The sequence below is a fragment of the Terrapene carolina genome, unplaced genomic scaffold (assembly GCF_002925995.2).
Source record: "Terrapene carolina triunguis isolate 2854851 unplaced genomic scaffold, T_m_triunguis-2.0 Scaffold171, whole genome shotgun sequence".
NCBI lineage: Eukaryota > Metazoa > Chordata > Testudines > Emydidae > Terrapene > Terrapene triunguis.
This window is the reverse complement of record NW_020664522.1, coordinates 2,965,189-2,987,156: the sequence shown is the minus strand read 5'-3', so window position 1 is coordinate 2,987,156 and position 21,968 is coordinate 2,965,189. Positions and strand designations below refer to the sequence as shown.

Below are 21,968 nucleotides of genomic sequence, written 5' to 3'. Positions count from 1 at the left end.
AGACAATATATTCGTAGATTTCAAGGCCCACAGGGACAATTATGATCATGTAGCATAGGACAGACCATAGGATTTCACGCAGTAATTCCTGCATGGAGTCCATAATTAGATCATCTCAAGGGATTTGGGATTTGCCAGTGCTGCCATCTGGGTGTAATTTCACTCCCATCCATACTGCAAATGCAACTGTGTTGGAGGAACTGGTTGCAGCAGAGTTGTCCTCCGACATGGTTGCAGCATAGATGGGACCATGCAATGTAGACAGGACTATGAAATTTCCCCATGATTCATCTGCCTGCCTGGGTAGACAGGAGAATCTACACTACATGATGGAAGCATGTTTTATGCTTCCCCCATCACCGTGTTAAGTGTAGCATAAACAGTACCACTATGAAGTGCAACAGCATCTGTTGTCCCCATCCTCTTTGCCAGTCAATGTCGTGCTTGTTGGGAAGAGACCCCAGGTTGTGGGAACAACTTCCCAGGTTCCCAAGCATTGCTTTTGGTTGAACACTGATCCTTTTTTCCAACCTGGTTTGAATGTGCTTTGAATGTTATCCAACCTCAGGCTCTGACCCACATCTGACAATAATAAAACTCACAATAACAAGCCTCATTAAAACACTGGCTTCACGAGCTGGTGGGGGGAAGGGGGGTTCATTTAGTGCTGGTGACCTCATCTCACGTGATGTCACTTCTAAGGAAAAACATTGACGTCTCCCATGTATAACTCAGCCTTGCGTTTCTCAGCTTGTAAATCTTCAGAGTTTAAAGATACAATGTGTCCCATCTGCCTAGCCTAATCCTGAGCAATTTTCTGGAGGTTTGGGAAGAATTCAGGACAAGTAACCTTTAAGGAACTGATGAGATATTTTAAAGAGTTCCAAGGGTTTGTGGGAGCCAGGGAAGGAGAACGAATACTTCTCTCCCAAAAGAGGAAGAGGGCCTGCTCATGAGGTCACAGTTCATGAATCAAGCCACATTATGAATGGGAACAGACCATTCATGTATGTAACTTTTCACTGTATTTTACACCTGAAAAGAAGCCTAGGCAATGCGTGCGTCTCCTCCAGTAGACACTAGGGTGTACGTACAGAGGAGTGTCTCAAACAGAGAAGAGGCGATGGCTTAGAAGAATGCAGATGGGATTTGGAGCCATTTGCATCTAGCCTGCAGGTTTGACTCCCCTGCAGATTGGGTGTTATTGGAAGTTGTCTTCTCATGAGTGTTTGGCCCATGTGAGTTCTGAGATTTCAATCCAGGTCTTAACGAACGAGTGACCATGTCACAAAATCTACCACTGTAACTGGGCTACATTGGTGCCCTTGTGTGGATGGCCTGCGTCACCACTCAGTATAGAGACCAAGAAGCACTTGGGAGAGAGAGTAAAGATGGCCTAATGGTTAGAGCACTAACGTAGGGCTTGGGAGAGTGGGTTCAAGTCCTTGCCCCACCACAGAACTGTGTGACCCTGGGCAAGTCATTCAGATCAGGTCTATACATAAAACGCTGCGCCGGTGCAGCCGTGCTGCTGGAGCACTTCAGTGAAGATGCTATTAGGGCCACTGGGAGAGCTCCCATCGGTGTACTTAATCCACCTGTGTGAGAGGCAGTAGCTCTGGCAACAGGATGGCTTCTCCCGTCAACATCGCACTGTCTACACTGGGGATTAGGTTGGTATAACTGTCGCGCAGGGGTGTGAAAAATCCACACCCTGGAGCAATGTGGTTATACCAATGTACGTTTATAGTGTATATCTGGCTTTTGAGTTCCACAGAAGCTCTTCTTCAGGTCTGGAGAACATACTCAGTGTCCCAGCTCAATACAAGGTGGAACAGATTGTTGAGCATAAGCAGTTAACACATGTTTTAAGAGGCCATTCAAGGTGAAGTGGCTCATTAACTCCAGTAAAAGATATTCCCTCCTCAGCGGTGTCTCTTGTATCCTGGGACCAGTACAGCTACAACAACACTGCCCACAGAATCATTTAGAATCTGTTCCTGCTGATTTCTCTGACCCCTAGGGTTTTCTGACAGAGGAAGCAGGTAGAACTCTGTGTATAGTGGTAAGCAGTTACACCAAGTGCTGAGGTTAGGGGTGCGGTAAGACTGAACAAGACTCAGATCCACCAGATCCTCAAACTCCAGCCCCATCTCCTGTCCTTCCTCTTCAAAATCAGTCAGGATGTCCTGACTCGCCACTTAAATCCAGTGCAGCCACCAATCCCAGATCAACCCCTTCTCCATGCTCTTTCTACAGTACTTATATGGCCCACCTCACTGCAGTATTTGAGCACCTCCCAATCTTTATTGGGTTTATCCCCATAATGCCCCTGTGAAGTAGGGTTGTGCTGTTATCCCCATTTTGCAGATGGGGAGCTGAGGCAGAGAGAGACTAAGTGACTTCCCCAAGGTCACACAGGCAGTCCATGGCAGAGCTTGGACTCAAACCCAGGTCTCCCAAATCCTAGGTGAGTGCCCTAACTGCTGGACCATTCTTCCCTTCTCATTATTGCGTCCCAGCAACCCTCACCTGCAGCCTACGTCTCTGCCAGATTATTTCTCCCATCCCCCCAGTTCCTTTTCTCAAGAAAAACCTTCTGCTCTCAGGCTTCAATGAAAAAGAACATCAACGAGTTGAAAAGAAACAAGCCAATCTCCTCGTTGTATCTACCACTGAGAACACCAGGCGATGGGGAAAGGTTTGCTGTGCTCCATCCAGAATCATAAAAACACTGTGCTTAGCATATGTGTTGGTGCTTAGGTACCATGGCGATGGACCCTGGATAATTGCATTAGATAGACAGTACAGAGCTTTCTACCTTCAACTCACTGTACAACTATTAACTCATCAAAGTAAATCACACTCACTTCACATGGAACAAAGGTCTGTTTGCTGCAGCTCCTCTCGCCTTCAGGGAGCTGGCCGTCCCCTGCAGGCGTTCAGGGAGCAATTATTTCAGAGAGCAAGCAAGGTCAATGGGAAAAAATGGGATGTCGCCCCTTTAAGCAGCTGAGTGAAGCATGTGTCAGTGGTGTAACCTATGAGTTAAACTGCGTGTCTGTGTGCTGAGTAAGGAATGCGGTTGCATGCCTGACCCCTTAGCTATGATCAGCAGGGTTGTTGCTCATGTGCTGAGCTCATTCAGGCTCGCGGGAGCTGGAGTTGCGCACACACACGCAGGGAGAGAGAGGATAGAAAAGAAGCTCTAGTGCTGGAAAAGGGTGTTAGGGTCTCTCTCATCCCCATTCCCCCCCCCCTTTATTTTAATTCCTGCTGGACCCTGGATTTGGGGGGGGGGTTCGGGCTTTTTTTTTTTTTTTTTTTTGCCTGCCAGCTGTTGTTTTGCTAGGGCAAGCAGTGCCTCTGTGAGACGCAGCCCAGCTGCCTGGATGCCTCTGGATGTTATGATTGCGCCCTCCGAGGACCAGTTCTGGATGGACATGCATGAGGGGCAGATGAAGCTGAAAATCAGGGTGCGGAGGATGAAGGAGAGCAGGGACATGCGAGGTTTGTTGGCCAGCTCCTTTCCTTTGGGTGCCGGGGATGCTGTTTGTCGAGCCTGACCCATGCTGTAAGAGGCTGTCGTTGCAGAGCTGCTGACGTGCAGGCAATGTAAAGGTGTCGGGCAGCTGGCATCTTGCAGGCATGAGGATAGAGGGATCCAGGGAGCATTTTTGGATGGGGGGGAATACTAGCAATTTTCAACCTTTGCAATTTCAGGAAGCTTTTTGGGGGGCATCTGGTCTGTCCCTCCAGGGGACGCGGGGGGTAGCAAAGGAAGAAATGAGATCTTTCACTGCAGAGCATGGCAGGTGAGGTTCTGCTGTTGACTGCAAGGGGAGAGGGAAAGATGAGACTGGCATTAGGAGGTTGTGTCAGCTGGGTTTCCCCCTGTGACTTGCTTGGGCTCCCATCTAGAAACCAGGAGTGCTGCTTGTTTAGTGGGACTAGCTAAGCTGGGACTAAATCCTGCAAGTTTGGAGTGGCTAAGCAGGAGTGGAAGAGAACACTCCCAGGAAGAAGGTGGGGGGCTCCGTCCTTATGTAGCCACACTTGCACTCCTCCAGGGCAGGAGGACAAAGAGGAGATGGTGTATTCCTGTAGGCAACTCCAGGCATTAAGCAGCATCATGCATTGGTTGCTGGGCTGCTAGGGGCCATTGAGGCAATTGTCATCTGTCCCCATGGGCAAAGGATGTGGGGTGGGGGCCAAAGGGAGGAATTCCCCCAGAAGAAAGTGATGATTGCGGACAGGATGTTCAAAGAAACAATATTAAGAAAGTGACACTGCTTCAGCCCGCCTCCAACCAACCAAATAGCCCCTGCTGCTGTTTCACTTCTCCCCACTGAGACGATCACTAAATTCCCCTCTTGCAAGTGCCTTTTTAAAAAAGGGATTTTGCAGTGTCTTAGCTCCACAGCACTAGCGTGAGAGGAGGAAAGGGTGAAATTAAATAGAGCGGCTTAAAATATGCCTAGCCTCAAATGACCTAGTTTATCAAATGGTTTAATCAAGCAACTCTTCCCCCCCACCATCGTCATCCCTTAAAATGGGAATCTGCTAAATGAGCTTGGCATGTTTTTGTGGCGTGAGCCACATAACCCAGTGATGGTGTAATTAGTAATAGGTCAGTCGTGGAAATGACACATTCTTCTTTACTTAGAACAAGTAAAGCTGGTCCAGAGCAGGCGCAGTCACCAGAGGAAAATCGGGACAAGCAACTTTGGGGGCTGGAACTGTGGGTTTCTTTCTTTTTTTCTTTTTTAAGGAAGTACCAAAAACCCAGTTGGCAAGACTAGGGGAGGAGCAGGCAACAAGGCTTACCTGGTCTTTAGGCTTGTAGGATGAATCTACGAGGTCAACAACTGCTGGCATAAAATCAAGAATAAGTATTGGCCAGGACAGCCAAAGGAGGCTCGAGGTTGGTGGGTGGAAGCAGTTTGGGAGGGAAGGAAGTGACTAGTGGGGAATGTACATGGATCAGTAATGGGGCGCTAGTTCATCTGCTTCTCATACCAACAGCCTGGAAGAAAGAACCTGCAATGGGAGGTTGAAATCTCCTGATGGTGCCAAACTAAGGGAGAGGGAGGGTATAAAGAGAGAGGTCAGTCCATACAACACTGTGAGATTCAGCGTGACTAGGAGCAGCAAGGGTAGATGTGTGTTTCTCTCCACTGTGATAAGGTTGGAGGGAGTGGAAGAACCTGAATAGAGAATATATCCTCGTAGGCCATAAAACACAGAGCAGAAGGAGGGTCTGGGGAGCCAACAAACACAGCTGTGGGGACCTTCTAATCTAGCCCTTTTATAAGGAATCAGTGAGGCCACATCTGGAATGCTCTGGGAGTTCTGGCGATGTCTTGTACAAAAAGGAATATTGGAGACGTATGTAGGCATTGTCCAGCAGAGGGTGAGTTGACCTGACTGAGAGGAGGGCAGGATCTTTAGTTAGTTGGGAAAAAGGGAAACCAGAACTCATTTCTTAATTACAGAGAAGATGACAGAAAGCCACAAATTTCCCACACAGGTGCCCATACACTTCAGTCCTGACCTGCAGCCTCCCCTGCTATTGCAGTGCTGGGTCCTGACCAGCATTGATACTTGCTCCCGCAGCTAGGGTGACCAGATGTCCTGATTTTATAGGGGCAGTCCCGATTTTGGGGTCTTTTTCTTATATAGGCTCCTATTATCCCCCACACCCTGTCCTGTAACACTTATTTCAGCAGGAAGCTTGGTGAGGTGGGGGTTGTTCTTACGCATTGAGACGGTCATTGTGCAAAAACAAAAGGGCTAAACATGGGACCTCGTCCAATGGAAAAATAATGAGGATGGCGGGGCAAAGGGGAAATCTAAAACTTCCCAGAGAGCAGGAGGCCCTGACCCACACCAAGAAACTTTCCAAAGGGTGATGAGTAAGGGTGTTAGTAAAGGCCCTTTCATCATCTCACTCAGCAGCTGGCATGAATGGGCCACCCCCAAGCAAAAAAATGAGGTAGGAGCCAGGGGAGGGATGCTGCAGTGAGGGATTTTCCCAGAGGCCGAGGAAATGATGCTACTTTGGTATCTGAAGGCAGCTGTCCTTGTCCAGCCCCTCTGCTCTATGTGCTTTTCTCCCTTTTTCTGCCCTGATTCGAAGGAATCTTGGCCAGCGTGTTCAGTCATGTCACTGACTAGGAGAACAAGGTAGGTTTAGCTGAGACTGAATAAGAAACAAAGGGCTGGTATTTTTTTAGGGGCCAGATCCTGCAGTTCTCAGTTCTTTACTCTCTCATTGACTCGCTGCCCAAGTAAGGACTACAGGGTTTGTGCCCCAATTCAGCAAGATATTTAAACACATGCCTAAGTGAAAGGACGAGTCCCACTGAAGTCAATGAGAGATGCTTAAAGTTAGGCATGTGCTTAAGTACCTTGCTGAATTGGGGCCTTGACCCTTAAGGAGGAAAGTGACATCTCTGTTATTCAAAGACAAGAATGCTTCCAGCTGTTTAAAAGCCTGTAATGAATATCCCCGGGCATGTCGGACGCTGTGGATTCACTGCTGGCACCGCCAAGCAGCTTGGAAACCCCAGGCACAGTTATGAGCACGGAGGTTTTAAATGGCGATATCACAGAGGGACCAGCATGAAGAGCTGTTTGCTATCGAGGGGCAGGCGATCTGGAAGCAGATGGCTTTATGTAATGCAGGAGTGAGAGCCAGCCCTGGCTGGGCTGTGCGGGAGCAACATGAGACTAGTGTTCATAAGGCCGGACCTGACTTGTGTGAAACTGCTGCACCTTTTCTACATGCTCATCAGGGAGCATCTCTGAATCCTGAGCCCACTGCCTGCATTTACTGACACCAACGCCCAGGGAGGGAGGAGTCTACTGTGACTCTCCCCCTCAAAGGCACAGAGATGTTGGGGGGCAGGGACTCTCTCGCCCTAGAGCGGATGCGCTTTAGCACCTCCAGGCGGAGGCACCTTTTGTCTCCCAGGCATAGGTCCTGTGCCGCTGTGGGTCATACCAAAAGGCGGGGTTTCAGACTGCAGTGCAGGCTCAGGTACCCGACATCACAGTCATACCAGGAAGGCTATTACAGCAGCCGCTGCCGTTAAACAGCAGTTATTGGAAAGATGGGGACCAGCCATAACCTGTCGCTAGACCGAAGCTCTACTGGCTGCTGCCAGGCTGCCCCCGGAGACAGAGGAAGATGGGGCAGAATGGCCCGTGAGCCAGCTAGCTCAAATGGAGGCTGTCGCTCTGTGGCTGTGCCTCCGTCCCCCTGCTCTTCTCTGCTAAGGACAGCTCTGCTCTTGCTGGTGTGAAAGTGCAACCCTCCTTCCCAGGCCTGTTCCGGAGGGCCCGTGTTGCGTGAACAAAAGAAAGGGAGGGGTGAGTACATGGGACACTTTTCTGCTGTCCAGTATGGCTTACCACAGACCGCCCTTATGCTCTCCGGGGGAGAGGGGTGTTTGTGGAAAGCACGTGCACCAGTGCATCAGAGGCACCCGTGGGAGCTGGAGACTGCCAGAGAGCACCTCCAGGAGCAAAGCGCTGTCTCTGCACTAGAGCATCGCTTCGGCGCTTGTTACTGCGGGGGGGGGGGGGGGGGAGAGTTGTTTGTTTATATAAAGCCTAATCCTTCCCCGTTGAAGTCAGTGGGAGTTTTCCCTTTCATTCCGATGGGAGCAGGACTAAGGCCCCAGTGGCACAGATAGGCATGATGTTTCAGTGGAGACTTGGAGGGGTGAGCCCATGTGGCTGGAAATAAAGGGGGAGCCTGGGGCCCTCAAAACAACAGGTTAACAGGTTTTCAAGCCAAGATGACCCCGTTACTCTCTCTGTGCGCTCCATGGCATCGTGTGTTGTTTCCAGCCTGCAAGGAAACCTGACTGGAGCAGCAAAGCGTCACAGCTGGCTCGGCCCAACGCGGTCCCATAAGCCCGAGTGGAATGTCCCCCTGGTTCTAACAGTGGAGGATGCAGATGGCCCTCTTTAACGAGCCACACGTCCCTTTTGATCTCACTTCAGTACTTCCCCGCATTTCCCTGCCTTGCCTTCATATCTCAAAGGGTTTTCTAAGCCCTTTAATCCCTAGAGGAGAATGAGGATCACATTTCCCTCTCTCCCCGTCCTCCCTTGTGAAGGCAAACGCTGGTATCTTTTGATTCTGAGTGCATACCTTTTATCAAAGTCCCCTTCCCCCTGCCCTCGCAGCTGCTTTCCCAACTGCTGGCTTTTCCTGTGATCATAGTGAGAGCGGCAATGGAGTGGGTCTGTGCTGCCTGGCTGAGTGTGAATGAGGACAGCAGGGGATGTCTCTTGTTCTGCTGCACTGGAGTCTATTACTGTTCTTAATACTCTACAATATTCTTCCCTTTATGGATGTATATATCCACAAAGCTGGGGTTTACCACCCAGGAGGCGAAACAATAGGACTCTGCTCTTACCTTCACCTAGAACTTGTTACAGTTTGCACAGGGTCATATAGAACACACCATCGGGGGCAGTCCTGCCCTGGCAGAGAGATGGATTGGATGGCCCAATAGGTTTGTACTGTCCCAAAATTCTTGGACATGATCTAGAACACCGTGGGCATTGTTGATGTGTGGGGGTGTCTAGAGAAAAGTCCTCTGACTGTTATTTCTATGACTGTTCAAATCATGGGCCAGATCTTCAGCTGGTGTAAATCAACTCCATTGACTTCAGGAGGGCGACACCAGTTTGTGCAGCTGAGGACAGTCACTAGACCACTTGTGAAGCTTAAGTCTGCTATTGTCTCCTAGCGCAGGCAATGGAGGCAGCTTCTTCTTTCAAATCCAGAGATCCCAGGTTTGATAATTATTCAGCAGTGATTATGGAGACCCTCACCTATATTTATCTCTTTCCTGGGCCATGTCTGTGGGTGCATTTTCTTCCCCTGTGATGGTGGCACAAAGCAGCTAAGCACCATTACGAGTGTGCATCTATTTTTGTCTTGGTGTTTGCTGAGATGTGCTTTGTACATTGCCTCTTAATTATCCAGGCGTGTAGTGAGATGATTGTACAGGGCTCCTTGTTCTCTCTGTAACCCTCTGACTGTTGTATTTATCACCGGCCTGTCATCCCAGGAGGGAAGCTCTCATGATTCTCCGCAATCTACCAGCGGGCCAGGTGGTATGAGAAGATGTTACAGCTCAAAGGGAACGGCAGCTGCTTTCTCTGACAAATGTCTGGGCTTTTAAAGAACTCCAAGGCCCACTGCCCTCACCCTTGAACTTTCCCAGTTTTCCCAGTGAAAGTAGTTTTTAATGGGCGGTTGTCACTGATATCCTCTGTGACAATCTGGGGCTGGAGGAAGTGGCAGGGGGAGGGGGTTGAGAGTCTGGGATGTAGGGTAGGGGAAGAGGAGAGGGGATGGAAGTAAGAAATAGCTTCTTTCCTTTCAGTGTACAATAGGCAAGTGCTCCATGCTGCGTCCCTGGGTGAACATGACTCCTGCCACCAGCAGCAAAGTGTCTAGAGCATTGAGAAAAGCCTCTTACAGGGACGCTTGGGTAGTTTTACAAAGGGAGGGAGGCAGCAGGGCCTAGTAGTGAAAGCACAGGACTGGGAGGCAGGAGACCAGGGTTCTGTTCCCAGACTTGCTGTGTGACCTTGAGCAAGTCACTTAGGCACTCTGTGCCTCTGTTTCCCCATCTGCTAAATGGGAACAATAACAATTCTATATATGCCAGTGGTGCTACATTCCTTGCTGTCTGTAAAGTTCTTTGAGAGCCTCAGATAGAAGGCACTAAGGGTTTTTCTTACTTCAGAGAGACTGACTGATCCATGAAGCTTGGGGATAGGTGGAGAGTCCCACCAGCGTCTTGATCCTGTGATGCGCTCACCTCTTGTAATTTTCTCTCCTCCGCTTCAGTGGGAGTAGCAGGTGTCAGCACTTCTCCTAGCCTCGGGCCCCACATCCACACACATCTCTCTGTTCGCTTGGGCTCCACCCTCGCATGATGTAGGTAACTCTAGAAGCCAGGAAAACATTGGATTTAGTAGGGAATGTTTTCTAAAGCCCTCAGGAATGCTGGAGTCCAGGCCAAGGATAAGGTTCTGTGCATTGCAAGGGACCAGCTCCTTATCCAAGAGCCTCAGCCAGTGCTCCTGCTTGAGGGAGCATCTAGAAGAAACCCGAGATCTCTTTCCACCCACTCCACCCCAAATACAGATTCTCACCCCCACTCTTAGTTCCATGCGTGCCAGGAGAATCCCACTGCCAGCCCCAGGGAGGTGTTAGCATTACAAATAAAAGACTAGAACGGCCCCCTCTTGTTCTGAATTAACGCTAAAACATGGTGTATTGTGTAGGTGAGGGAAAGCCCAAGTATTGCTTGGAATGCTGCCAGGGACAGTTACTGCCTTTGGGGTGATTTTAAGAAGCCGCTTTGCTTTCCAAAAACTTAAGACTTGCTGTAGCTGCACGTTCTAGGGCTGGGTTTTGTATCCCTGAAAGTTCGGAGGTGTTGGGGCCTGATGTCCTCAGCTCAAGGCTGTCTCCCCAGTTCCCTTTCAAACCCTGGGATTGCTCAATAGCTGTGAGCAATGATGTTTGGGAGGAAATAAGGTTTATGTGGAAAGAGGTTTATGAAGGGACAGAGCAGAAAATGGTAAAAGTTTTGCTCAGCTAGGACCCTGTCAAGCAAAGCACGTAAGTGTGATGTTAAAGTGAAGCACAAGAATAGTTTAAATGACTTCAACGGGACGACTCGTGTGCTTAAAGTTAAGCATGTGCTTAGGTGCTTTGTTGTGGGACATATGGGGAGCATGTCTCCTCCCTAGAGGTGGTTGGGGCATACAAACTTGAGGCAAGGGTGACTCTGTCCCTTTCAGTGAATCTCCCCGTGCACACTTCCCAGCCCCCTGTGTCACTTGCCTGTGCTTTCCCCAGCAGAGCCAGCAAAGGATCTGCAGGCAGGCAAGTGCTGGTGGGGGCAAGAGGAGGGGGAGCATTGCTAGGAGAGTGCCAGCCAGCAAGTGCCAGCCTGCTTTAGCTATGATGTCACCTCGAACGCTCCTGGCTCCTAAAGAGAGTTTCGAGTTGTATAGGCCAATAATGAACATGAGCAAAGTAGAGGGGCCGGGGGCGGGGAGGCAGGCATTGATTCCCAGCCTGTACTCCAGGGGGAAGGGCGCACACCTTGCTCCAGGATGAAAAACCCCCGTTTTTGTGCTATTAAGACTTCCTAAGCCTTTTGAGTGAACAAAGGATTATGGGCCCACGCCTGGCCCTGGTACGGCTACGCATTCATTGCAAGACTAGACCTCCCCACACATACACCCTCCAAATGAAAATACAGGAGATCGGTTGTTTTCCTTCCCTTGGCACCGATGACTGATAGAAGGAAAGGTCTCTCTGGGAGGGAGCAACAGGTAGCCCTTCTGCCTGGCTGCCCATTGTGCTGCATTGTCCACTGAACCTCTTCTGCAGTCTCCAGATGTAGGCTCTTTGTACTCAAATCCCACTCTGCCTCATGATTTATGCTTCCTGGTGAGATTGATGTGGCCGGGGAGGGAGCGGGAGTAACCAGAGCTTGTGTGCACCTGTGCCGAGCGTCTTTCTTTCACTCTGATTTAATATCCCAATTGAGGGGGGTGATGTCATGTTTGAAAGAACCGGGGAGGAGGAAGTGTTGGAAGGTGCTTTAACTCTTCATATCCCAAGTCTCCAAAGTCTTGGTAGCTGTTCTTGGTGATAAGTGCCAGCAACACAGGGAAGCTTAAGTGGCCAGAGGGGAGATATTGCAGGTTGGAGATCAATTTCTCTTCCAATATAGTGGCTTCCTTGGGCAAGTACAACTGGGCTGCCTGCTGTGTGGCTGTGTTGGGAAAAGGCATTGTTCTTCAAAGGACTCAAAGTGAGGGCCAATGGCAAGGAGATTGGTGTCCGTCCAAAGCAACTTGGGGTTCCCGTGGCATGGAAGATGAGGCATCTCCCTTGTTTGGAGGACTGAGGACCTCTTCCCCATCTGAGCAGAGATAGGGCCCAGGACTTGGGCATTCAGTCTATGAGACCTGGCTGCTGCTGCTATCAGACACTGTCTGCTCGAGGGCTAAGCACCGCAGAGACCATTGTGTCAACCCCTCTCCCACTTTACCCCAGAGCACTGGAGATTTGGTTTCAGCCTAGTCAGGACTCATCAGAGCCCCACATTGGGATCCAGTAAGGTAAGGATGGGGACTCTCAGGGGGGTTTGCTGTGAAGTTGGCAGGACCCTGCTGAGTATGACCTGGGGGAGGGGACCATGTTTCAGCCTCTTCCATCCCCCTAGAGGGGGAGGGGTTGGGTGGAAGGTCGTTAAGTGAACTTCAGTAGACGTTTTAGTTCAGTTATGGAAATGGGCTGGGTTCAAGGGCAGGGATTCTTATTTTACCTGAACTCGTCTCTATAGAAACAGAACCAGTCCCTATAGAAACAATGGCTGGGAGCTTCAGCGGGACCTAATGGATTTAGACTAGGGTGACCAGATAGCAAGTGTGAAAAATCAGGACAGGGGGTGGGGGGTAATAGATGCCTATATAAGAAAAAGCTCCCAAATTCGGGACTGTCCCTATCAAATCGGGACATCTGGTCACCCTATTTTAGACATCCAGATTTCTCTGAAAGTCAATGGGAGTCAGGAACTTTGTTCAGCCTCTGTGAAACTCCCAGTCTGTATTACACTATCTATAGTCCCTAGTATCGAAAGCACAGAGTGGGGACGTACACCACTTGGGACCCTTCGTATTGACACGAGCGCTCGGCTTGGTAACCTAGACCAGATGTAGTTCTCGCTAAGGGTTGCTAGGCCTAACTCTGTGTGTGGAGAAAGGAGTCGGTGGGTGTTAGGAATCTCCCTCAATAATGCAGGTCTCTTGCATGTATAACAAGTTAAAGCAGTGCAAGGAAGGACCATGTTGTGTGCTCCTTTCGGTAAATCCTGCATTTGGCTATGCTGTGGCCTAGCAGAGGTGTGGAGGCAGGAAACCTGAGTTCCCATTCCTGGCTCTGCCACTGGTCTAGGGCAAGTCGCTTCACCTCTCTGAGCCTCAGGATCCCCATCTGCAAAATGAACTAATGCTGTTACCTAATTGCATGGGGAGGTGAGGATTTTTACAGGTTCATACAGCGCTTGGAGATCCCTGGCTGGAAAGTGCAACAAGATTCTCTGCCCTGTTTCACCATTCCTGCTGTGTGAGCATGGCTATAATTTTCAGACTCAGAAGAGCTGCTCTGTATTTGGACTAGAGTTCTCAGAATTCTAGCTTCACTTGTCATCCCCTACCTGCTTCTGCCACCCCATAGCTATTCCTCTGAATCTGGTGTTTGGGGCCGTCTGAGCAAAACAGACACAAACAGGTTTGCAGCCTGCGCTGGCGCAGTGAATCGGACACTTCTTGCTATCACGTTTAGCAACATCTGACCATGAAAAATTGCTCAGGAATCTGTTTAAAAAAAGTCAGATTCCACCCTCTCTGTCCAAATACTTTCTGCATCCCAGCCGCCCACCTCCCTCCTCCTCTGCGTGCGGACTCATTTTTCTAATTAGCACTGTACACAGGGCTGCATAATCAGGCAGGCATTCATTTAGGAAAGAGACAGGAGGCGCTGTGTGTTTGGAGGAGGGGGGGTAAATGCCACTTAAAACACTGCGTGACTCTGACGCTGATCCTGCTCAAGTACAAAGGCCTGCAGCTATTTGTGCTCTGATCCTGTCAAAAACCGCAAGCTAAGCAGGGTCAGACTGGTTAGATTGAAGACCTCCAAAGAACACCTAAGTTCTGCAGCGAGCAGTTGCCATGTTCCCTAGCTGACTCTCTTCCCTTGAGCCACTGCCCAGTACAGTGCTAGCAAACCACTGCGCTTGCTGTCATTTGGATCAGATCTAAAATCCCGGCACTGACCACTTGTAGTCACTAAAAATCCCATGGAAGTATTTATACGAGAAAGAGGATTAGCCCTGGGGTCCTGGCCAAATTCTAACATAGGTTATTTAGTTCTGCCTCCCCCCAGCCTCCCCTGCACTTTCGGTATATTTTATTTATCTATAAGTTGACACTGATGCCCATCATTAAGCTACTTGGTTGCCTACAATCAGTTAAACACCAGTCTCTTATGGGGCTGGCTTGATTATAATTGACTATCGGTATCTTCTTCCAGTTTTATTCTAGCACCAAGAATCCTTAACCATGATCAGAACCCCATTGTGCCAGGCACTTTACAGACACACAATGAGAGACCACCTCCATCCTGGAGAGTTTACATAGTCTAAATCTTCTCCTTCTGTCTGCAGGGGGCTTTGCCACCTTCTCGTCTTGCTTCCCAGGACTCTGCGAAGGGAAACCAGCTGCCATCTTGCCAATGAGCATCTCCCAGCCGTGCTTGCCAGTGGCCAATGTTGGCCCCACCCGCATCCTGCCTCATCTCTACCTGGGCTCCCAGAAAGATGTCCTAAACAAGGTACGGCCTTGCTGGTGGGGAGACGTGCCTGCCCCACGCTGCCGTTGCCCCTTACCAATTGGAACAGGCCTATCCGGTCGGGGTGGCACGTGGGAGAAGCTCGTTGTATGTTTCGCATTTGAGGACAATGCACGTGTAACTTTCAATGACTTGTCCTGCCCAGTTTGGAGTGAATAAGGAGCTAAGGACACGGCCCATACATACAAAGGCCTGGGGGGGCTGTGGAGAGCATCCGCAGGAGGAGCCTTGCAGAGTTCTTGGCTGGCAGGGGTGTTGTCCTGCTGTGGTTTGATTCAGTCCAGAAGGGATGTGTGAGGAAGGACCGGCCTTCCCTCTGCAACCTGAGGGGAGCTGCCTAATTCCCCTAACTGCCATGCTCCAAGGTGGCAAAGGGTGAGGGAGCATGGCCAAGAATATGCGTGTAGAAAAGACTTAAGCTCTTTGGGCTTGGTGAGTGGCATCCAATCCAGGAAGGGGCAGGAGAGCTGGAAGGGCAGAGAGGAGCAATGGGGGAAGAGACAGAAGGGGCACAATGGAGCTGGGAAGGGGGGAAGAAGAAGAGCTGCCAGGGTGCCTCACCCCAAGGGAGCCCCTGCGAGATTCACATCGAGGGAGCCAGCTTCTCCCCACTAATCCCCCCTGCCAGCTGGGCTGCCAACGTTGACTTCAGCTGCTCCAGGCCCAGCTTGACAGCCAGAGGGAGAGGAGGGGTTAAGCTGGGATGTTTAATCATGGGGGGGGGGAGTGGGGAAGGGGCCAGCAGCCACAGTCCAAGGCAAAGAGCTCTTTAAAGAGGCCTGGAAATAGACAAAGATTTGCTTCGGGAAGAGAAGAGCGGAGGGAAAAGAGGGGTACTGTCCTTTTAAAGGTGCTGGAATGCTTGGGCAGTGATGTCACCTTGGGGAAGGAATCTTGTTTTAAGAGAAGAAAAAAATAAATGAGAGAAGAAAGAAACAGAAATTGTAGTTAAAATTCCGCTGGGCGCCTACTGTGGGCAGGAGGGAGCCAGTCAGACATTCTCGCCTGGGGAGAGGGCCAGGGGAGAAGCATCTGACAGGAGTATGGGGGTGGACCAGAAAGAGGAGAGAGAAATTTTTATATACAGGGAGTAGAAGGAAATGAAAGAGAAAAATGCCAAGAATGTGAGCTCAGGAACTGGGCTGGCTCCTCGGAGCTGAGGTTAGGCTTCTAGGGAGCCTGCTGAGGAAGAGACTCTTATGTAAGCTTAGTTAGGACAGGAACCACGGGGTGAATTAAATGGAATTCAGGGAGGAAATCTCGGCCGTGTCCCCTGAGAGCCCTACATCAGGCGTCGGACTGACGAGGCTTCAACCCTGCCCCCCCCACCCCATCTCAGCACGAGCTTTTGCTCACCCCTTTGTTCTGAGAGGTGTTTGCTTCCCTCTCTGCGCAGTGGGTCATTATTGAAGACAAGAGTCACTCGCTCCTCATAACCTAGAGAGCAGGGCTGGCAGAGAACAACCCTCTGTGATGGGATAGCAGGGTCCCTTGTGAGCACGCAAACCTAGGGTGTCCATATTTCCCAAAGAGAAAACTGGACACCCCCAACCGCTTGCCCAAGTCCCCCCCCCCCCCCCCCCATGCTGTTGCCAGTCGCTCGAAACCCCCCACCCCCACACCAGGCTGTTGCCCGATTGCTGGAATCCAGCGGGGGACCCCACATGCTGGAATGCTGCTCCCCCCCAGGCCTGCCTCCTCCCTCTCTGCTCGCCCCCTCTGCACCACACCCCACTTTTTTGACAAAAGCGGACATTTATCCTGTTTGCTCTTGCCAGCTGATCAAGTCAGCAAGAGCAAATGGGACAAATGCCTCCTTTTGGGGGAAAAAAAGTCTGGATGGCCGGGACAGGGCTTAAAAAAGGGACTGTTCCCGCCAAAATAGGACGTATGGTCACCCTACGCAAACCCCATATGGCAGCTCTGCACCTCACTGCTGCCATGCCACAGGGCTCAGCCTGGGGTAGGGAGGAGGTTTCTTTTCTCTCTCCATTTTCCTAATCACGGTCTATTTTATGGCACCTTTATTTCTTTCTCAACTCCTTCCTTCCATTCAATTCTCTGTTCCTCTTCCTCGCCCCAAAATAGCACAGAACAGGCGTTCATAGGACTAGAACTATCGGATTTTTGGTATGGATGATCTCCCTTGTTTTGGACATAATCTGGCTTGGATTTCTGCTCTCAGGGGGAACAACGGGTCATATTCACCACTACGCTCTGGCTGTTTTATGCTGCTCTGGCCATGCACACTGGTGAATCTAGCCTTGTCTCTGGGAAGGATGAGAGGTCACATACGTGTGCCCAATGAGCAGAACATGGCAAGAAATGATCCATGAACACTCACTTGACATTTTGAACTAGCCCTCTGACTTTTTCATTCACTTTCCGTAAGCATGCAGGCGAGTCAGGTTACTGGCAGGAACGTTGGGAAGAAGTGGTGACTAGTAATGACTATGGCAGAACACTCATGGAAAGCTACTTCTCAATTGGTTAGTCCAAAGAGTTCGCTCTAGAGCCATGATTATATTCATCCCAAAAGGAAATCACATGACCTAAATGTGTCCCAAACAAAACAGCTCATGTTCTGAATTGCCAGTCTCCTATGCTGGGAATGATACCAGCAGCAAACAGTTTACAGGTCTCTTATAGACTGAAACTGGCTCCGGTAAACCACGGAGTGGAGAGTTTCAAACAGTGAACAAATCTGTGGAAAATCATGACTTGTTCCCAAGTGATTTGGGAACAGAAAAGAGGACTACATTCAATGAATACTAGCTCTGCTAGTAAGATGTTCTCTTCACCTGAACCTGGCCCCTCTAAGCTTTCTTCTACAGTAGATGTAACCCTTGACTATTTTGTTTTTCTTCCTTAAAATTTCCCACCATTGTTCTAGCTCTGGGGTTCTCAGTCTTTCCCCTACTAGGACCCCCCCAAGCACACTCCCTGCTAGCTAGCCAGGACCCACTTCTCTTTACCAGTATGGGAAGGGCAAGGTGGTCAGCACCCCCAACACCTGATCAGGACCCCAAATGTGAGAACCTAGCACAGTGCAATGGTGGAAGAACTAGTGCAGAGAGACTGCAGACAGCTTAACCATGCTCAGAGCAGGTCCATATGACAGTGGTTTACTCCTCATTGGCTCATCTGGGCTGGTGCTCCCCAAAGTTGCTACTTTGAACTGCACTAGAGTAACCGTGGGGAACTGCAAGGCGAGAACGCTGAGTGCGTGAGGCCTATGAGAGTGTAGATGGGAAGGTCCAGCTTTGTACTGACTGAGCCCACGTCACTTGTATCTTCTGTCACCAGGACCTGATGACTCAGAATGGAATAAGCTACGTCCTCAATGCCAGCAACTCCTGCCCCAAGCCAGACTTCATCTGTGACAGTCACTTCATGCGCATTCCTGTCAATGACAACTACTGTGAGAAGCTGCTTCCCTGGCTGGACAAGTCCATTGAGTTCATCGGTGAGGCATCTCCCTGGCTCTCTGGGCCTTTATTTACTTCTTCCAGCTTGTAGAGGAGCGGACTCACCCCTGCGGCACCTCCTGCTGGTCTCTTCAGGGAATTAGCTCTTCCAGCACCTTGGTGCACCACCTGCAGGCCGGTGATCCGCCTGTCCTCTGGCCCCTGTGTCCCGCCCTGGGCCCTGGTGCCCTTTTATCTGGGGTGCTGCCCCCTGGCAGTACACCCCTCAGTACTAGGGTCTCCCCTCCCTGGGGAACCCCCACCCACTATCCCTACCTCACCTCAGAATAAGGCCACTGCTAGTCATCATCTAGCCCCACATCCTGGGGCAGACTGCAGTATCAGCCTACTCATCACTGGCAAGGTTGGGTTTGGACCTGCTGCCTTGGCCTGCCCCTGGGTTGCCCTCTGCAACCCCCAGTACCCCTTGGCCTCCTACTAGGCTGCAGCCTGGGGCTTTCCAGGCTGGAGCTCCCCAGCCTGTCCCCAGCCCTGCTCCCCACCCAGGTACTCTGTCTCTAGCTCGCTGCAGCCAGGCCCTTCTCCCTCTGAAGGCAGAGAGAGACTGTTTGGCCTCTGGCTCCCAGCCTTTTTATACAGGCCAGCTGTGGCCTGATTGGGGCGTGGCCCAGCTGCGGCCGCTTCCCCAATCAGCCTTGTAGCTTTTCCTTTGCCCCAGCCCTGCTCCCTGGCTGTTTTAAGCCCTTCAGGGCAGGAGCGGGGGACCACCCCGCTACACAGCTCCAGTCTTGATTTTGCAGTAGTGGCCCCAGACACTGAGAGCTGGACTCTTCACTCCTTGCCTATCCCAGCCAACAAAACTCAAGCTTTTCTTCCCCCAACTCCTCTCTTCATCCAGAGAGCCCTTGTCCCTTCACCCACAGTGAAACATGCACACTCAGCCACTAATGGAGATATCCCATCTCCGAGAACTGGAAGGGACCTTGAAAGGTCATCAAGTCCAGCCCCCTGCCTTCACTAGCAGGACCAAGTACTGATTTTGCCCCAGATCCCTAAGTGGCCCCCTCAAGGATTGAACTCACAACCCGGGGTTTAGCAGGCCAATGCTCAAACCACTGAGCTATCCCTCCCCTCTACTAGGAGAAGCCTTTCCTCCCCTAGAAAACATGGCACCTCGACCAGCATCAAAGTCATTTGAAAGTGTGACCTTTGCCACAGCCAGCTAGTTGTGCAAATGATAATACTTTGCACTCCTGTAAGACATCCTTTTATCTGAGGGTCTCAGTGAGAAACAAAGGCCAGTGTCCTTATGTCCATGTTATATATGGGGAAATGGGGACACCGAGAGGCGCAGAGACTAGCCCAGGGTCACATAACGAGTCACTGGCAAAGCCAGGGGGAGAACCCAGGAGTCCTGCCTCCCACTTCTCTGCGTTGGCCACTAGACATACAGCCTCACAAAGATGTTCCATGGGGACAGAGGATGAAATGACTCTGTCCAACCTCTAGGGGCACCCCTCTGAAAGCTGTTCTTTCTGTACCATGCTGCAGACAAGGCCAAGGTATCCAGCTGCCAAGTGATCGTGCACTGCTTGGCAGGGATCTCCCGATCAGCCACCATTGCCATCGCCTACATCATGAAGACCATGGGCATGTCTTCAGACGACGCCTACAGGTAGGTGCGAGTGGATGAGGGGAATGAGGAAGTACGTGAATGTACCCCTGCTCTAGTAAAGGGAAGCAGGCTGGTGCAGGCGGAGAGAAGCTGTCAGAAAGGGTTTCAAAGCATTGCTTTGAATGAATTTTCTGAGTGCTAGTGGGTTACACGCTGCTAGGCTGACACTGGGCCCTGGATGGGGTATAGGCTTTGTGCCCGTGCACATCCCTCATTGTTGCCCCAGTCAAAGGAAATGAAGGGCTCAGATTCAAGAAGCAAAACCCTTGACTAGGGTGAAATCTGGTGTAGGCTGGCCTAGCAGCAGGTTGGTGCTGCCCTACATCCATGGGAGGCGGAGGGCTGTCCTTCAGGAGCAGTTTTGAAATATCACAATGGACTGCATGCCATGGGAGTGGGGAGCTGCCCATGGGAAAGTAGAGTGAGGTGGTAAATTTCCTAGAGCCTAAACAGTCCTGGCTTTCTCTGCAGACTGCCCTGAGGCATTGTGGATCGCTCATCACCTGTTTCTTTCTGAGCTTTTGGTAGAATGCACTAGCTTCTCCCGCTGAAGAGGCCGGCAGAGCTAAGGTAGCCTAGCTGGTGGGCCAAAGACCAAGTGACGACCCCATCTGTTTGTCTACCCTTGCAGGTTTGTCAAAGACCGGCGCCCATCCATATCGCCCAACTTCAACTTCCTGGGCCAGCTCCTGGAGTACGAGAGGAGCCTGAAGCTCCTCAAGGCCTTGAAGGCCCAAGGTGATAGGAGTGAGGGGGATGCCCAGCCAGACCCGGCTGAAGCGCCTGAGAGCAACAGGCACCTGAAGCTTTCTACCTCAGAAAAGGCCGAGGACATATCGAAAAGCACAAGCTTGGCACCCTCCCGCAGTGAGCCAGCAGGCGCTCCCAAAATTGTCTCACCCACAGCACTACAGCAAGGACTCAACGGCCTACACCTGTCCTCGGAGCGCATCCAAGACACCAACCGCCTAAAGCGCTCCTTCTCCCTGGACATCAAATCAGCCTACTGCCCCGGCCTGAGGCAGGACACCCCAGGCCCCGCTGACACCGGGGAAGCCCCCAAACTTTGCAAGCTGGACAGCCCTTCTGGACCTAACGGCTTGTGCCAGTTCTCGCCTGTGCCGGATAGTCCCGACTGGCCCAGTGGGCCGGACTTCCTGCTAGAAGCCAAGGTGAGGCAGAGGCGGAAACATAGGCATCAGGCGGGCTCCCCTGCCCACGGGATGAGCCTCAATTTCAGCGGGGTGTGTGCCATGCACAAAAGCACCAGTGTGGAGGACAATCTCAAGCAGACACTGCGGCTGAGCCTCCCTGGTGTGGGACAGCAGCCCACACAGCCAGCTGCGACACCAAACTCGGCCGGCGGAGGGGGGGTAGGCGCCTGGGGGGTGCATTTGGAATCACCCAGCACCCCGTCGTCGGAGAACCCCTGGTACTTTGGCACAGACTCAGCGGTGGGCAGCGGCAGCGGCGGAGGGAGCGGGGCCTTGTTTGCCAGTGCTGCCTCGTACTCCTCGTTCAGCTGCAGCACCCTGCAGGGCAGCTGCGAGATCAGGTTGAGGGACAAGCAGAGGGTGGAGCAGAGGGACGGGCGGCACAGCTGGCACGAGGATGCCGCCGCGGAGAAGCAGTTCAAGAGGAGGAGCTGCCAGATGGAGTTCGAGGAGACCATGTCAGAGGGCAGGTCCCGGGAAGACCTGGGCAAAATAGGCAAACAGTCTAGCTTTTCGGGCAGCATGGAGATCATTGAGGTGTCCTGACATTCATCCTGGGGCATTGGAGAGTGAGGGGTGGATATTTAACTGGGAAGAGGCAAGGTGGGGGTGGGGGTAGGGACAGTATTTATACCCGTGTGTGTATTCGCAGGTGCACACACGCCAAAATGAAACAAAGATGAATGAATCCAAAGTCAGGAAACATGACTGTGCATGCTTAGTGCCCCTCCCCTTTGGTCTCTTTTTCCCCTCCCACCCTGGCTGCATTCCCTTTTGGGAGGGAGGAGCCTATTAAGCCTTTCACCCCTGGATTCTCTGCCCCCGGGGCAGAAAGTGACTCGCTGGGGTGATGAAAGAGCTGAACTTTGACTGAAGTGTGGGAGACGCTCATCACGTCTGAGCACCCCAGCTGGGTCATTCTCAGATTAAAATTCTGAGGGGGGTTTAATATTTTCTCTGCAAATGTGCAGTCAAAAAGTAGGGGTGTCTTCATTTAGAAGAGAGCGTTATCCTGACCAATGGGAAATGGCAGAGGCTTTGCTCACCCCAGCTCTCCGTCCCTTGTATCAGGGCGGGGAACGGAATGTAGGTGGCTCCCTCCCAAGGGTGGGGTGGGGATATTTGCATTGGCTCCTCCCCCTAAGCCTTTTTCTCATCCTGGTGCACTAAGCATGCTCTGTCTG

General features: G+C 51.3%; 1 protein-coding gene across 2 annotated transcripts in view; it reads left to right on the top strand.

The window, feature by feature from the left end:
• The window catches only part of DUSP8 (dual specificity phosphatase 8), an 80,062-nt gene extending 58,669 nt beyond the window's left edge, over nucleotides 1–21,393 (top strand). The window contains exons 1-5 of one of the 2 annotated variants that reach the window (XM_024208976.2): nucleotides 3,349–3,510; nucleotides 14,283–14,449; nucleotides 17,774–17,933; nucleotides 19,447–19,570; nucleotides 20,202–21,393. In XM_024208976.2, the coding sequence (XP_024064744.1) occupies nucleotides 3,393–3,510; nucleotides 14,283–14,449; nucleotides 17,774–17,933; nucleotides 19,447–19,570; nucleotides 20,202–21,330 (1,698 nt within the window). In that variant the 5' untranslated portion in view covers nucleotides 3,349–3,392 and the 3' untranslated portion in view covers nucleotides 21,331–21,393. Of the gene's footprint in view, nucleotides 1–3,348; nucleotides 3,511–14,282; nucleotides 14,450–17,773; nucleotides 17,934–19,446; nucleotides 19,571–20,201 lie in introns of those variants that run through there. The other variant, XM_024208968.2, reaches the window with a different exon arrangement.
• The last annotated feature ends 575 nt before the right edge of the window (nucleotides 21,394–21,968 follow it).